This window comes from Oncorhynchus masou, chromosome 21 (assembly GCF_036934945.1).
Source record: "Oncorhynchus masou masou isolate Uvic2021 chromosome 21, UVic_Omas_1.1, whole genome shotgun sequence".
NCBI classification, from domain to species: Eukaryota; Metazoa; Chordata; class Actinopteri; order Salmoniformes; family Salmonidae; genus Oncorhynchus; species Oncorhynchus masou.
In genome coordinates, this window is record NC_088232.1 from 22,957,668 (window position 1) to 22,973,975 (window position 16,308).

Consider the following 16,308-nt stretch of genomic DNA (forward strand, 5'->3'; position numbering starts at 1 on the left):
TGTGGTAATGTTGGTCATGTCTGTGTCTTGCAGGTGAACAGTGTGCCTGTAGACTCCAGGCAGGAGCACCATGAGATGGCCCAGGTCCTGTCTGAGGCCTTTGAGGTGGTGAGGGCCGAGCTGAGCTCCCTGCCCCAGAGCTCACCCCCATCCCCCTCTGGAGGACCTGCAGCAGGAGGCTCCCTGTGTACAGTGGGCTGCCGGCCCGTTGGACCAGTAGAACCAGGGACGGGGAGATTAGCCTCAGGGGAGGAGAGGACTCTGGCTCTGCTGGAGCAGTACTCTGAGCTCCTCCTTCAAGCCGTGGAGAAGAGGCTGGACAACAAGCATCTCTCCTAAATACTCCTCTTCTTTCACACCCTTCCTTGAAGACTGACGCAACCCTCTTGCAAATGTAGGATCGTAAGCCATTGTGCAAGGATATCTGCAGACTACAGTACTTCTTCTTTTTATTTAATTTCTTTCTCGACACGTTTTTAAAATGAACAGATTAAAATACTCCTGAAGGATGCCTGTACATATTTTTTAGAAGTTATTTTTTCTTTTTAAGCACTTCTCTCTCTTTCTCTCTGATGCACCCTGTGGTTGGGTGGTCCCCTCTATCCCTGTCAGATCTCTGTAGGCCTAGGAGGGGTTGGGAGGGTTGGACTCAGCACAATGGCCCACAGATACTGATACTGTAGGGAGACTCCTCAGGATGATCAATGCCTCAGCATTCATTCCCGGTGTGGCTGAGCTGCACTACAGACCGTCATTCATCACCCTTCCTCCCTCTAATATATTGTGTGCTACCTACAGTACCTACCTACAGTACCTACCAGACACCTGCACTCTCACGACCACTGGTTTTGTTTACCCCTGTTGCCAAATATTGTGCCCTGCTACTTTGTTTTAATGAAGTTGTTGTTATGGAAATTCCCGGATGCCCTAGAGTTGCTGCGTTGGAGCCAGTGGCGTAGCGTAGTTTTGCGGGCCCCTCTTGCAAGATGTCCCCACAGAAAGAAAAATGTGCAGTTTTATAGCTTATCTCATGCTATTTGACACATATTGCCATGAGGTTGAGAGAAAATGTTGATGTTTTAGAGCTCAGGCATTCTTGAAAGACGGGACAATGGGACAACCTCAACTTTTTTCCCACAAATATTTGTCTTTATATTAACAAAAGTTGAAATCTATATTTTGATAGACCAAAGTACCAGCTATCACACCATGTAAAGGAAGAAGCAACTTCCAAACTTATTTTTGTTTTGTTTTTATAGTACTCCCGAGTGGCGCTGCGGTCTAAGGCACTGCATCTCAGTGATAGAGGCGTCACTACAGATCCTGGTTCGATTCCAGGCTGTATCACAACTGGCCGTGATTGGGAGTCCCATAGGGCGGCGCACAATTGGCCCAGCGTCGTCCGGGTTAGGGTTTGGCCGGGATAGGCCGTCATTATAAATAAGAATTTGTTCTTAACTGACTTGCCTAGTTAAATAAAGGTTAAATAAATCAATTAAATACAAATATTTAGCACTACTAAATGCTCCAGGACAAATTTCTTTAGCATTGTGACATGTTTTTCTAGATTTAGAACATAAAACATTTAGAAAGCAAACATCTTTTAGGTCTAGCAAATCAAATGCTTCAAATGTTTAAGCAAATGTTACAGAGCAGTGATGACAATATTTGTTCTGAATATTTACACAAAAAACGATGTTAAGGGAGTGGACCATCGGTGACATAATTGACAAACCAGTGACGGAGTTGTGACAACCGATGCTCAAAACAACAAAAGTTCAACACAAACATTCAATACAAAATATGGGAAAGGATTCATTTGAAAATCTCCAATAAAAACACAGCTTTACAGACTGAGGGGGCTTGTTGCAGTACATGTATTGAGGACATGAATGAGGGGTCCTTGTGATGTCGCTGACCCTGCTCATTCCTGATTTATTTAGGATTTTAGACAAATCTGACGGAGTTGACAATCTCCGGACACATTTTTAAGGAATCAGTTTTGAGATAAACAGGCTTTAAAGTCACAGAGGGCTTTTGCAAGAAACTACATAAGATCATTTTTCAATTAATATCCATAATTGCCCATTTTTAGAATTTTTAATTGGGTTCCTTTGTTCCAGACAAGGGCATTTCCAGGCATACAGCATACATGGAAATGAATCATATATATACAAGTCCATTTTAAGCTCAAATAATGCAACAAAATATTATTTTTTTAACTATGAAATTAAAGTTTCCCTGCCGGACAAGGATTGTCCCAACTTTCAAGAATCCCTGAGCAAATGTCCTGTTATTCTACACATTTTTCATGAGGCTGAGAAAAAAGTGTTTCAGTTTTAAAGCTAGTTTCCTGTCATTCAAATAAAATAATTCATGGCTTATGACGTGATCATATGCTATGTGGGGGGCTGGCGGGCCACCTGCCTTGCAGGGGTGTGTGCTATACCAGCGATTGGAGCTTGATGCTGGCTGTTGTTTTGGGAAGCAGAAGCTGCACTTTTTGGACAATCGGAGGGCGTTGCTGTTCAATGCCATTCCTGACCCCAGTGCTCTAAAACAATACTAACAACTGTTGTCACTACAATGTGAAATGTCTGTGTTGGTGTACCTGTCCCTACCAGGGCTTTTTGCCCACCGACACCAGGCCATAGCAGCCTCCACACTACTAGAGGAACACAGGACCCTTCCAAGTCTTAAAAGCCAGATTAATCAGACATGATCATGTTTTCGTGGGTGATTTGATTTGATACATTGTGTTTTGAGAGGCCCTGTCTGTGTGTGTGATGTGTGGTTGTATTTATTATGTTGTACAAGGTCCACGTTACAAATGGAGTTGTCAGCCCCTTGTGAGTTGTAGTTTGTTTTGTACCAGAGCTAGGTCACCAGTGGGGGAATAACACTGCAAAAACAGAAGACTTGAAAATATACAGCATCAACTGAGAGTCTCCTCGTTCATTAACTATGCTGGATGGTTTTATAAAACATGTGAATTGTATTCCCAGTACATTTTTTGTATTCCAAATTGATGTTCAAGGTGTGCAAATAATAATACAAAATGTCTCAAGGAAATGGGTGCCTTAATTCAAAACCAGCGTTTTTCATAGTTTAAAATGTGTTGGGTTATACCAAAATAATATTGAATTGTAATGAAAAGGCAACTACTGAAATTGAGCTACTGCTGTGGGAAACAAATGACACTGAGGAGAAGCATTTTCTGATGACTGAATACAGACATCGCATCTCGGAACCCAAACCGGCTGCACACATGTACCATCGTGCAAACATTTATTTTGTCCCCCCACACCAAACGCGATACGCAGGTTAAAATATCAAAACAAACTGAACCAATTACATTCCTTTGGGGACAGGTCGAAAAGCATTAAACATGTATGGCAATTTAGCTAGCTAGCTTGCACATGCTAGCTAATTCGTCCTATTTAGCTAGCTTGCTGTTGCTAGCTAATTTGTCCTGGGATATAAACATTGAGTTGTTATTTTACCTGAAATGCACAAGGTCCTCTACTCTGACAGTTAATCCACACATAAAGCAGTCAACCGAATCTTTCTTGTCATCTCTCCTCCTTCCAGGCTTTTTCATCTTTGAATTTCTACGGTGATTGGCATCTAAACTTTCCTAGTATTACCATGACAAACAGCAAAACAGTTTGTCTTTCAATCACCCATGTGGGTATAACCAATGAGGAGATGGCACATGGGTACCTGCTTCTATAAACCAATGAGGAGATGAGAGAGGCAGGACTTGCAGTGCGATCTGCGTCAGAAATAGGAATAACTTCTATTTTAGCCCTTGGCAACGCAGACGCTCGTTGGCGCATGCAAGCAGTGTGGGTGCAGTTATTGAATAACATGGATTTCTACATTTATTTTGCAACGCTCGCACATGCGACGTGTCTGGTCTGGTCAGCATGTTAGGGTTGGGTTACCAGAGGTAAAGAACCCAGAACAAACCAGATCAAATCAGATCATAACAGATCTTGCATCAGATACAAACCGTGCAGAAAACATTTTTTTTTCCCACACCTCATTTATTGGCTCTTGTCTGGCTGTGGTGTTTTCATCCTGGTCCCTGGGCACTTTTCCACCCCAATAACAATGCGCTTTCATTCCTATCAAAATGTTCATAGGTCACATTAATGTATTTGTAATAGCTTAGACAGACTACTAAACTAAACCTGGGTCTCTGTGTAATGGTGTAACTGTTGTGTCAAAGGCTCACAGAATAATAGTGTTCTGATGCTGCTATGATTGTGGCTGCAGACTAGCACAACACTGCCCTCTGCTGTTGAAACTCCATCACTGCCCAGTTGCTACTAAAACAGAAAGCCCTAACACTTCCCTCCTACAATTTCTCTGGTCAGGATTATTCTGTGCTGTGTTTTACATACTTTTCAATACACTAGTGCCCTCAAACAATATTTTAATCACCTGTGCATACAATAGTGTTTAATTTCCTGAGTTATTGATAGACTTGTTATAAACTTACACTTATTGGTAGAAAGTCTTATCAGGTACCCAAAGGGTCTTACAGCCTCTCAACATGCCATGCCTAGAACTCTGTTCTCTCTAGTTTTGATTAAAGCATTGTATGCATATGACTAGAAATGGCATAGAATAAGAATGAAGTATATTCTGCTGTTTATTAGTTATTCAGTATTTCCCCATCTGACTGACAATATTCAGAACTGTGACCTTAACTAGACTGGAGGTTTCATTAATACATAGGATTGTGTTTGATGGGACAGTAGTACAGGTGCACCTATCTGCTACCAGGATGCATCAGTATTTATGCATGAAGGGTGGTGAGGTGTGGAGGTTGACCGACTGGCTCGTTCCTAAGTAGGATTGCATGGTACAACGTACCCTAGGCTTGTTTCACTGTATGAGTCGTTCCCGCTCTTTTTCACTGGCTGGTATAACTTGTAGCTGACCCTCGTTCTTAATAACCCCACCTTTTCTATGATGATTACTTGTCTTAAACTACAGATTATGGACCAGAATGTTCCTCTTTTAGGAATTATCACTTCTCAGACATTTTATGAGGTTTTGTTTTCTGTTTTGTACCAACCACAGTTGAGTGTTTTTACTATATTCACTCCCTGTACTTCTCTTTCTGCTGGAGAATAAAAACATATTTATTACACTCAACTAGTTTTTTCAGACTAAGCACTTTATTTACATAGAATACATCCCTAATGGCACCCTATTCCCTATATACACGGAACTACTTTTAACTAGAGCCCTATGGGCCCTGGTCAAAAGTAGTGCGCTATAAAAGGGAATAGGTTGCCATTTGAGGCACAACCATGAAGACATTTGCTGGTATATCAGATGAATTTAAATGTCAAAGCGGCCCCACAGCTCCAGCCAGCGACTCCACCAGCTGGAAGTAGTTGTATTTGATGTCATACTCCATATCATACCAGAAATTCACTGAGGAAGAAAACAAAAATATGTTTAAAGATACATACATGACCCTTGTAAACAGAACCTCAGTAACAAGGCCGGGAATTGTCAGGAGCCTTACTGTACGATATCATGATACTTCGGTGCCGATACGATGTGTATTGCGATTATATATACAGTGCATTTGGAAAGCATTCACGCCCCCTTGACTTTCATATTTTATTATGTTACAGCCTTATTCTAAAATCGATTAAATTGTTTGTTTTTTCTCATCTACATACAATACCCCAGAATTTTTTGCCAATGTATAGAAAATAAATATAACTGAAATAACACATTTACATAAGTATTCATGCCCTTTACTCAGTACTTTGTTGAAGCCCCATTGGCAGTGATTACAGCCTCATGTGATTACAAGCTTGGCACACCTGTATTTGGGGAGTTTCTCCAAATCTTCTCTGCTGATCATCTCAAGCTCTGTCAGGTTGGATGGGGAACGTTGCTGCACATCTATTTTCAAGTCTCTCCAGAGATTGGGTTCAAGTCCGGGCCACTCAAGAGACTTGTCCCGAAGCCACCCCTGTGGCTTGGCTCTTGGCTTAGGGTCGTTGTCCTGTCGGAAGGAGAACCTTCGCCCCAGTCTGAGGTCCTGAGCGCTCTGGAGCATGTGCCTTTTACTGAGGATCGTTTTCTGTCTGGCCACACTACCATAAAAGCCTGATTGGTGGAGTGCTGCAGAGATGGTTGTCCTTCTGGAAGGTTCTCCAAACTCCACAGAAGAACTCTGAACCCATCGGGTTCTTGGTCACTTCCCTGGCCAAGGCCCTTCTCCCCCGATTCCTCAGTTTGGCCGGGCGGCCAGCTCTAGGAAGAGTCTTAGTGGCTTCCATCATTCTGAAATGGAAGAAGTTTGGAACCACCGTGTTCTTGGGGACATTTAATGCTGCAGAATTGTTTTGGTACCCTTCCCCAGATCTGTGCATCGACACAATCCTATCTCAGCGCACTGCGGACAATTCCTTCGACCTCATGGCTTGGTTTTTGCTCTGACATGCACTGTCAACTCTGGGACCTAATATAGACAGGTTTGACAGGCATATCGATTGCGCAACCAGGGCTGGCAAAACCTTGGATCATTGTTATTCTAACTTCCGCGATGCATATAAGGCTCTGCCCCGCCCTCCTTACGGAAAAGCTGACCACGACTCCATTTTGTTGATCCCTGCCTACAGACAGAAACTAAAACAAGAAGCTCCCACGCTGAGGTCTGTCCAACGCTGGTCCGACCAATCTGATTCCACACTCCAAGACTGCTTCCATCACGTGGACTGGGATATGTTTCGTATTGCGTCAGACAACAACATTGACGAATACGCTGATTCGGTGTGCGAGTTCATTAGAACGTGCGTTGAAGATGTTGTTCCCATAGCAACGATTAAAACATTCCCAAACCAGAAACCGTGGATTGATGGCAGCATTCGCGTGAAACTGAAAGCGTGAACCACTGCTTTTAATCAGGGCAAGGTGACTGGAAACATGACCGAATACAAACAGTGCAGCTATTCCCTCCGCAAGGCAATCAAACAAGCTAAGCGTCAGTGTAGAGACAAAGTAGAATCTGAATTCAACGGCTCAGACACGAGAGGTATGTGGCAGGGTCTACAGTCAATCACGGATTACAAAAGGAAAACCAGCCCAGTCACGGACCAGGATGTCTTGCTCCCAGGCAGACTAAATAACTTTTTGCCCGCTTTGAGGACAATACAGTGCCACTGACACGGCCTGCAACGAAAACATGCGGACTCTCCTTCACTGCAGCCGAGGTGAGTAAAACATTTAAACGTGTTAACCCTCGCAAGGCTGCAGGCCAAGACGGTATCCCCAGCCGCGCCCTCAGAGCATGCGCAGACCAGCTGGCTGGTGTGTTTACGGACATATTCAATCAATCCCTATCTCAGTCTGCTGTTCCCACATGCTTCAAGAGGGCCACCATTGTTCCTGTTCCCAAGAAAGCTAAGGTAACTGAGCTAAACGACTACCGCCCCGTAGCACTCACTTCCGTCATCATGAAGTGCTTTGAGAGACTAGTCAAGGACCATATCACCTCCACCCTACCCGACACCCTAGACCCACTCCAATTTGCTTACCGCCCAAATAGGTCCACAGACGATGCAATCTCAACCACACTGCACACTGCAGTAGAGGTCCGCAGTAGGGTGCTCTCAGGCGGGCATGGGTATGTGGCACACCGGTAGGCACCATGGTTTTTTAATTTTCGGGTTCCCAGGTGCCTATGTTGTTACCTACCCTCACCACTTCCTGAACAATGCTACCTAATATAATGTTTACATACCCTACATTATTCATCTCATATGTATATGTATATACTGTACTCTATATCATCTACTACATCTTTATGTAATACATGTATCACTAGCCACTTTAACTATGCCACTTTGTTTACATACTCATCTCATATGTATATACTGTACTCGATATCATCTACTGTATCTTGCCTATGCTGCTCTGTACCATCACTCATTCATATATCTTTATGTACATATTCTTTATCCCCTTACACTTGTGTGTATAAGACAGTAGTTTTAGAATTGTTAGTTAGATTACTTGTTGGTTATTACTGCATTGTCGGAACTAGAAGCACAAGCATTTCGCTACACTCGCATTAACATCTGCTAACCATGTGTATGTGACAAATAAAAATTTGATTTGTGCCAAATTATTATTATTTGGTTCCAAATAATGTCCAATCAATTGAATTTACCAAAGTTGGACTCCAATCAAGTTGTAGAAACATCAAGGATTATCAGTGGAAACAGGATGCACCTTAACTTCGAGTCTCACAGCAAAGGGTCTGAATACTTAAGGAAATAATGTATTTGTTTTTTTTATAAATGTGCAACATTTTCTGTTTTCGCTTTGTCATTATGGGGTATTGTGTGTAGATTGATGAGAAACAAAAAGGTGTAATCCATTTTAGAATAAGGCTTTAACGTAACAAAATGTGGAAAAGGGGTAGGGGTCTGAATACTTTCCGAACTAAGTATGAATATATATATTTTTTTTTACAAATGATTCTTGAGAGTCACAGTATCGATATATAAAAATCGGCAAGGACTAATTGTAGTACTAACAGTTCAGTCCTAGTTGAAGTAACCGTACATTACTAGTTGTAGTACCAGTACAGTACTAATTAAAGTAACAGGACAAGGACTAATTGTAGTACTAAAAGTTCAGTCCTAGTTGAAGTAACTGTACATTACTAGTTGTAGTACCAGTACAGTACTAATTAAAGTAACAGGACAAGGACTAATTGTAGTAATACCAGTCAGTTCAGAACTAGTTGAAGTAACAGTACTAATTCAAGTTACAATACTAGTTAAAGTAATAGTATAGTATAGTATGAGTTGTAGTACCTGCAATGCAACCGTGAGACTGGCGAACATGGTGGAACCAGAGAGAGGGCAGGTAGAGCATCTCTCCGGCCTTGACAGTAACATGGAGTGGGCGTGCCAGACTGTAGTCAGGGTAAAGCTCCAGGTCTGGCTTTAACGGGTCCAATGGTATCCAAGGAACCTGGGAAGAGAAAGGGAATTGCTGTTTCACTGCGCAGATCATCAGATCTCACAACGCCTGGAAAAGTTTGACATCATGATTGTCGAATGCCAGTGGATTACTATCCAAAATAATCTAATAGGCTCACTTCACTCAAACCCACCTTGTCTGAATCTGCCACATCAACCACGTCGAAGTCCCCATCCTCTCTCTGTCTGTACACTGCAGGCTGGTAGTGCTCTGAGGAACAAATACATACACGGCCACAAAGTGGGCTTTTCATACAAATAACAGGATGCACAACATGACATGGACACAATTTAGTGTCTAATATTGTACAATGAGATATATACAGTTGAAGTAGGAAGTTTACATACACCTTAGCCGAATACATTTAAACAAATCCTGATATTTAATCCTAGTAAAAATCCCCTGTTTTAGGTCAGTTAGGATCACCACTTTATTTTAAGAATGTGAAATGTCTGAATAATAGTGGAGAGAATAATTTATTTCAGCTTTTATTTCCTTCATCACATTCCCAGTGGGTCAGAAGTTCACATACACTCAATTAGTATTTGGTAGCATTGCCTTTAAATTGTTTAACTTGGGTCAAAGTTTCAGGTAGCCTTCCACAAGCTTCCCAAAATGAATTGGGTGAATTTTGGCCCATTCCTCCTAAGAGAGCTGGTGTAACTGAGTCAGGTTTGTAGGCCTCCTTGCTCGCACCCGCTTTTTCAGTTATGCCCACAAATGTTCTATGGGATTGAGGTCAGGGCTTTGTGATGGCCACGAATACCTTGACGTTATTGTCCTTAAGTCATTTTGCCACAACTTGGATAGTATGCTTGGGATCATTGTCCATTTGGAAGACCCATTTGTGACCAAGCTTTAACTTCCTGACTGATGTCTTGAGATGTTGCTTTAATATATGCACATCATTTTCCTGCCTCATGATACCATCTATTTTGTGAAGTGCATCAGTCCCTCCTGCAGAAAAGCACCCCCACAACATGATGCTGCCACCCTTGTGCTTCACGGTTGGGATGGTGTTCGTCGGCTTGCAAGCCTCCCCCTTTTTCCTCCAAACATAACAATGGTCATTATGGCCAAACAGTTCTATTTTTGTTTGATCAGACCAGAGGACATTTCTCCAAAAAGTATGATCTTTGTCCCCATGTGCAGATTTTTTTAATGGTAGTTTTGGAGCAGTGACATCGAGGGGGAGGCTCCATCTGCTGTACGTGCCAGGTCTCAACGGGCTCTCTGGCCACTGTGGATATAGATAATGTTGTACCTGTTTCCTCCAGTATCTTCACAAGGTCCTTTGCTGTTGTTCTGGAATTGATTTGAACTTTTCGCACCAAAGTACGTTCATCTCTAGGATACGGAACGCGTCTCCTTCCTGAGCGGTATGACGGCTGCGTGGTCTCATGGTGTTTATACTTGCGTACTATTGTTTGTACAGATGAACATGGTACCTTCAGGCGTTTGGAAATTGCTCCCAAGGATGAACCAGACTTGTGGAGGTCTACAATTTGTTTTCTGAGGTCTTGGCTGATTTCTTTTGATTTTCCCATGATGTCAAGCAGAGGCACTGAGTTTGAAGGTAGTTCTTGAAATACATCCCCTGATACACCTCCAATTGACTTAAATTATGTCAATTAGCCTATCAGAAGCTTCTAAAGCCATGACATAATTTTTTTGAATTTTCCAAGCTGTTTAAATGCACAGTAAACTTCTGACCCACTGGAATTGTTATACAGGAATTATAAGTGACAATCTGTCTGAACAATTGTTGGAACAATGACTTGTCATGCGCAAAGTAGATGTCCTAACCGACTTGCCAAAACTATAGTTTGTTAACAAGAAAATTGGGGAGTAGTTGAAAAACGAGTTTTAATGACTCCAACGGAAGTGTATGTAAACTTCTGACTTCAACTGTACATACATATATTATGGCGTACAGCAGGTCAGCCACCAGGGGGAGACTCGTCGAGGCCTGGTGACAGACAGAGTATACATCACGAGGCGATGGCGCCATCTGCTGGACGTGCCAGGTCTCGACGGGCTCTCCGGCCAGGACAAATTGGGGTTGAATTTATTTTTTATTTTTTTTTTATTTTTATTTAACCTTTATTTAACCAGGTAGGCTAGTTGAGAACAAGTTCTCATTTGCAACTGCGACCTGGCCAAGATAAAGCATAGTAGTGTGAACAGACAACACAGAGTTACACATTGAGTAAACAAGTCAATAACACAGGAGAAAAAAAGGGTCTATATACATTGTGTGCAAAAGGCATGAGGAGGTAGGCAAATAATTACAATTTTGCAGATTAACACTGGAGTGATAAATGATCAGATGGTCATGTACAGGTAGAGATATTGATGTGCAAAAGAGCAGAAAAGTAAATAAATAAAAACAGTATGGAGATGAGGTAGGTATAATTGGGTGGGCTATTTACCGATAAGACTATGTACAGCTGCAGCGATCAGTTAGCTGCTCAGATAGCAGATGTTTGAAGTTGGTGAGGGAGATAAGTCTCCAACTTCAGCGATTTCTGCAATTCGTTCCAGTCACAGGCAGCAGAAAACTGGAACGAAAGGCGGCCAAATGAGGTGTTGGCTTTAGGGATGATCAGTGAGATACACCTGCTGGAGCGCGTGCTACGGGTGGGTGTTGCCACCGTGACCAGTGAACTGAGATAAGGCGGAGCTTTATCTAGCATGGACTTGTAGATGACCTGGAACCAGTGGGTCTGGCGACGAATATGGAGCGAGGGCCAGCCGACTAGAGCATACAAGTTGCAGTGGTGGATGGTATAAGGTGCTTTAGTGACAAAACGGATGCCACTGTGATAAACTGCATCCAGTTTGCTGAGTAGAGTGTTGGAAGCTATTTTGTAGATGACGTCGCCGAAGTCGAGGATCGGTAGGATAGTCAGTTTTACTAGGGTAAGTTTGGCGGCATGAGTGAAGGAGGCTCTGTTGCGGAATAGAAAGCCGATTCTGGATTTGATTTTCGATTGGAGATGTTTGATATGAGTCTGGAAGGAGAGTTTACAGTCAAGCCAGACACCTACGTACTTATAGTCCACATATTCAAGGTCGGAAACATCCAGGGTGGTGATACTAGTCAGGCGTGCAGGTAGCGAACGGTTGAAAAGCATACATTTGGTTTTACTAGCGTTTAAGAGCAGTTGGAGGCCACAGAAGGAGTGTTGTATGGCATTGAAGCTTGTTTGGAGGTTAGATAGCACAGTGTCCAAGGACGGGCCGGAAGTATATAGAATGGTGTCGTCTGCGTAGAGGTGGATCAGGGAATCGCCTGCAGCAAGAGCAACATCATTGATATATACAGAGAAAAGTGTCGGCCCGAGAATTGAACCCTGTGGCACCCCTATAGAGACTGCCAGAGGACCGGACAGCATGCCCTCCGATTTGACACACTGCACTCTGTCTGCAAAGTAGTTGGTGAACCAGGCAAGGCAGTCATCAGAGAAACCAAGGCTACTGAGTCTGCCGATAAGAATATGGTGATTGACAGAGTCGAAAGCCTTGGCAAGGTCGATGAAGACGGCTGCACAGTACTGTCTTTTATCGATGGCCGTTATGATATCGTTTAGTACCTTGAGCGTGGCTGAGGTGCACCCGTGACCGGCTCGGAAACCGATTGCACAGCGGAGAAGGTACGGTGTGATTCGAGATGGTCAGTGACCTGTTTGTTGACTTGGCTTTCGAAGACCTTAGATAGGCAGGGCAGGATGGATATATGTCTGTAACAGTTTGGGTCCAGGGTGTCTCCCCCTTTGAAGAGGGGGATGACTGCGGCAGCTTTCCAATCCTTGGGGATCTCAGACAATATGAAAGAGAGGTTGAAGAGGCTGGTAATTGGGGTTGCGACAATGGCGGCGGATAGTTTCAGAAATAGAGGGTCCAGATTTTCAAGCCCTGCTGATTTGTACGGGTCCAGGTTTTGCAGCTCTTTCAGAACATCAGCTATCTGGATTTGGGTAAAGGAGAACCTAGAGAGGCTTGGGCGAGTAGCTTCGGGGGGGGCGGATCTGTTGGCCGAGGTTGGAGTAGCCAGGCGGAAGGCATGGCCAGCCGTTGAGAAATGCTTGTTGAAGTTTTCAATAATCATGGATTTATCGGTGGTGACCGTGTTACCTAGCCTCAGTGCAGTGGGCAGCTGGGCAGTGGGCAGCTGGGCAGTGGGCAGCTGAATGGGGATTGGTGAGTAATCGAGGGCTGTTTGCTCACCAGCTGTACAAGTCCCATTAAGCTGCCAAAAGGGCAGCACACAAGGGGGAGACTAGGGGAGGAAAGGACTCCTGTATAGTTGGGGATGGTAACAGGAGGGAGTTCAGTTTTTGATCCCAACAGGATACAGCAAGACCCGGAGCCCAGAAGTCGGTATCCCAGAGAGGGTCTCTTCGGGGAGTCCTGTTCTTTTCTTTTGGACTATTATTTTAATAAACACCTTTGAAACTAATCTTACTCTGTCCGTGTCTGATCTGTGTAAAGGTTTTGACCCAACCCCCTGGTCTGCCACAATATATATATATAGTTGAGACAATGTCTTACCATAAGGTATAAAAGGCCTGTCAGACGGCGGGAGAAGGATGAAGTGTTTCTCTCCAGTGATGACACAGTACAGGTTCTCATAGTGGTCCTTGTGCACTGCGAAACAAATACACTGATTTCAAGTTCTGAAAATCCTGAAAGTAGTTGGCCCGAGATTCAATCAGATCAAGCTTTGACCGGCAATAGCAGACACCCCCATAGCGGATGTTTTGGTGGTGTCGGAGGTGGAACTGCGTTGGAGCCGTCAAATTGGTGAGCCGCTGCTCTTGCATCACTGTCATAAAGCCACACCGTCCCACTCACTTTAGAAGTTCAGCACAAGAAAGTGTAGGCTGTGTAGACATAATTACTCTCAAATAGAAAAACCACAAAACTAAATAATGAGGGTTTTATCATCATAATGGAGGTGTAGATCACATCTCACATTCCAGTGTTCCAACTTAAAAACGAGGCGACATGGAATTTCTGTTCATGTGACTCCGTGCAGCCAATGGCAATGCTCGCTTTTGGTATAATGCCTCGAGGCACTTGTGGATTACGCAGTTCCTCCTCCTACACTGCCAAAACAACCGCTAATGCAGATGTTGGTTAAAGCGGATCTGATTGAATCGAGCCCTTCCTTCTGTAACTTTACATACATTCTATGCATCAAAGACATGCAAATGACCATCAACGTGTTGCTATCTCAATGTAGGTGTCACTAGAACACTACTTACTCGAAGTGACTGCACCGGCTTCTCCTAACCAGAAATTCACTGCATCTGGTAACTTCCCTAGGCAAAAGAGAACAGCAAGCACTGAAGCCTGGAATTACAATGAATATCGGAGATGGCAAGGAGAGCTGAAGAAGAGCTCTTGCCTGTCTGTCAGACTGATTGTTAGTCAAGGTCTGGGAGAAAGTCAATTCCCCTTTCTCCACTCAAGCCATACCAGAGACTGTCTTTCCAAACTGCCTCTACTTCTTTATGATGCTGATTAGACACCATGCACTTCCTATGTTTGATCATCTTTTGTGTTTGTTTCTTTTTTGTAAGTTATAGGGACCACAATGGAAAAAAGTCTCTGACTTTGTGATATCCCCGTCACGCTCTTACAAATGTATGCACTGTAAGTTTTATTAACTGGCTAATCAAATCTAATTTCTAGGCATCTATTGGGGCGGCAGGGTAGCCTAGTGGTTAGAGCGTTGGACTAGTAACCGGAAGGTTGCAAGTTCAAACCCCCGAGCTGATAAGGTACAAATCTGTCGTTCTGCCCCTGAACAGGCAGTTAACCCACTGTTCCCAGGCCGTCATTGAAAATAAGAATGTGTTCTTAACTGACTTGCCTGGTTAAACAAAGGTAAAATTAAAATGTTCTACAGTTGTTTTTGTTACTATTCCTCTCAAAATAACACCCTATTCATTTTAGGCCTTTAGTGCACTACCTATGATCAGAGCCTTATTTCAGACACAGACAGAGGCTGCATCCAAAACGGCAGGTCATTTCCTATGTAGAGCAAACCTTTTTTTAAAGTGATTAACTATATAGGGAATAGGGTGCCATGTGAGACAAAACCTTATTCTAGATGATGTACATGCCTGGTATGGCACTCACCGAGGGCTTCACTCATCCAGGGTATGTGAGCCTCCACGTCCCCAGTCAGCTCTGGCAGCTCCTCGGTCAGGTTAGAACACTGTTTCTGGATGTAAAACACTCCCCTGCTCTCCACCTTCCCCTCCACAACATCCAGCAGAGAGGAGAAGGTCATCAGCCGCTCCTCAGGCATGACAAAGCGGTCCCGGTTAACTGCGTCTGCATAGCCATTTGGGGTCACGGCCACACTGATGACCTTTGAACCCACCACTTCCCTGAAGTAAAAAGAAGATGATAGTACTCCAGTGCACACTCCAGTACATTCAGTGCGCGCGCACACACACGTACCGGAGGTGGGAGGGATTCCATTTGGACAAGGCTGGCCAATGACCGAAAGCATTCCGGATGACGCAGGGTTTATTTGGACCAATCCATTCCCGGTAGAACTCAAGTGGGGAAAGGGGCTGCTCTAGACACGGCACTGTTTTATTGAGATATAGCTCTGAAAAGAATAAAGATCATCACCAAGCATGTAATAGGTGGGTTACAAACTTACAGTATTTCAAACGGAACCTTTTTTTAGAGGATAATGCTGTTAACTTACCACGTGCCTCCAGAGGGAAGTCTCTCAAACACTTTTTCACTGCATCCAACGTTTTATTTTCTGCCATTACATTGCCATTAAACGATTTTAGTTTTAAAATTGACATATTTTGGAGCTCCTTCTATACATCCCGATTAAGATTGTTCATAGAAAAACATGTAATATCAATATTTGTTCCCCAAAAAATGGACAATAAAAACGTGCACATGCGTCTCCATATTTGTTTACCTTCTGTGCGCGCATGCGTCGTCTACTTCTTCTACAAGACGATTTGCATCAATTCGACTCAAATTGTCTCCCTCTTCTGGTGGGAGACTTTAGAATAGTTTGTTAATATCGGCGTTTCCTGATCTCATGCTCGCCATTGGTCCCTGGCAGTTTCTTTCGTGTTTTGGACAACAGTTGTTGACAACTGTAGTATTTTAGCTAAGCCTAACCCTTTTCCTAACCTTAACCTCATTCTCCTAACCTGCTATGTTAACAAATCATCTGTGTCAAGAAACCAGCAGTCTCATAACACAAAAACAGACCAATGGCAGATATCA

The 16,308-nt window shown here is 43.4% G+C and overlaps 2 protein-coding genes across 5 annotated transcripts in view; one reads left to right on the forward strand and one right to left on the reverse strand.

The window, feature by feature from the left end:
* LOC135507961 (mitogen-activated protein kinase-binding protein 1-like) overlaps positions 1-5,169 on the forward strand; it is a 75,739-nt gene extending 70,570 nt beyond the window's left edge. For all 3 annotated transcript variants that reach the window (XM_064927801.1, XM_064927803.1, XM_064927802.1), the window contains exon 29: positions 34-5,169. In XM_064927801.1, the coding sequence (XP_064783873.1) occupies positions 34-339 (306 nt within the window). In that variant the 3' untranslated portion in view covers positions 340-5,169. The remainder of the gene's footprint in view (positions 1-33) is intronic.
* jmjd7 (jumonji domain containing 7) lies at positions 5,158-16,017 on the reverse strand. 2 transcript variants are annotated; one of them, XM_064927809.1, is made up of 8 exons: positions 15,764-16,015; positions 15,508-15,661; positions 15,181-15,434; positions 14,301-14,357; positions 13,585-13,680; positions 9,164-9,240; positions 8,862-9,021; positions 5,159-5,454 (listed from the first exon to the last, which is right to left on the reverse strand). In XM_064927809.1, the coding sequence occupies exons 1-8, from the start codon at positions 15,867-15,869 to the stop codon at positions 5,366-5,368; spliced, it is 993 nt and encodes a 330-aa protein (XP_064783881.1). In that variant the 5' UTR covers positions 15,870-16,015; the 3' UTR covers positions 5,159-5,365. The 2 variants fall into 2 exon arrangements, with proteins under 2 accessions (XP_064783882.1, XP_064783881.1); XM_064927810.1 differs by lacking the exons at positions 13,585-13,680; positions 14,301-14,357 and having other exon boundaries at positions 5,158-5,454; positions 15,764-16,017.
* Between the last annotated feature and the right edge of the window lie 291 nt (positions 16,018-16,308).

Excerpts from the sequence above, each read along its gene's own strand:
- jmjd7 (XM_064927809.1), bottom strand. The coding sequence starts at position 15,869 with ATGTCAATTTTAAAACTAAAATCGTTTAATGGCAATGTAATGGCAGAA. Across the intron at positions 15,435-15,507 it reads TGGAATCCCTCCCACCTCCG|GGAAGTGGTGGGTTCAAAGG; the intron begins GTACGTGTGTGT and ends TTTTTACTTCAG. Across the intron at positions 5,455-8,861 it reads GTCTCACGGTTGCATTGCAG|TGAATTTCTGGTATGATATG; the intron begins GTACTACAACTC and ends TTTCTTCCTCAG.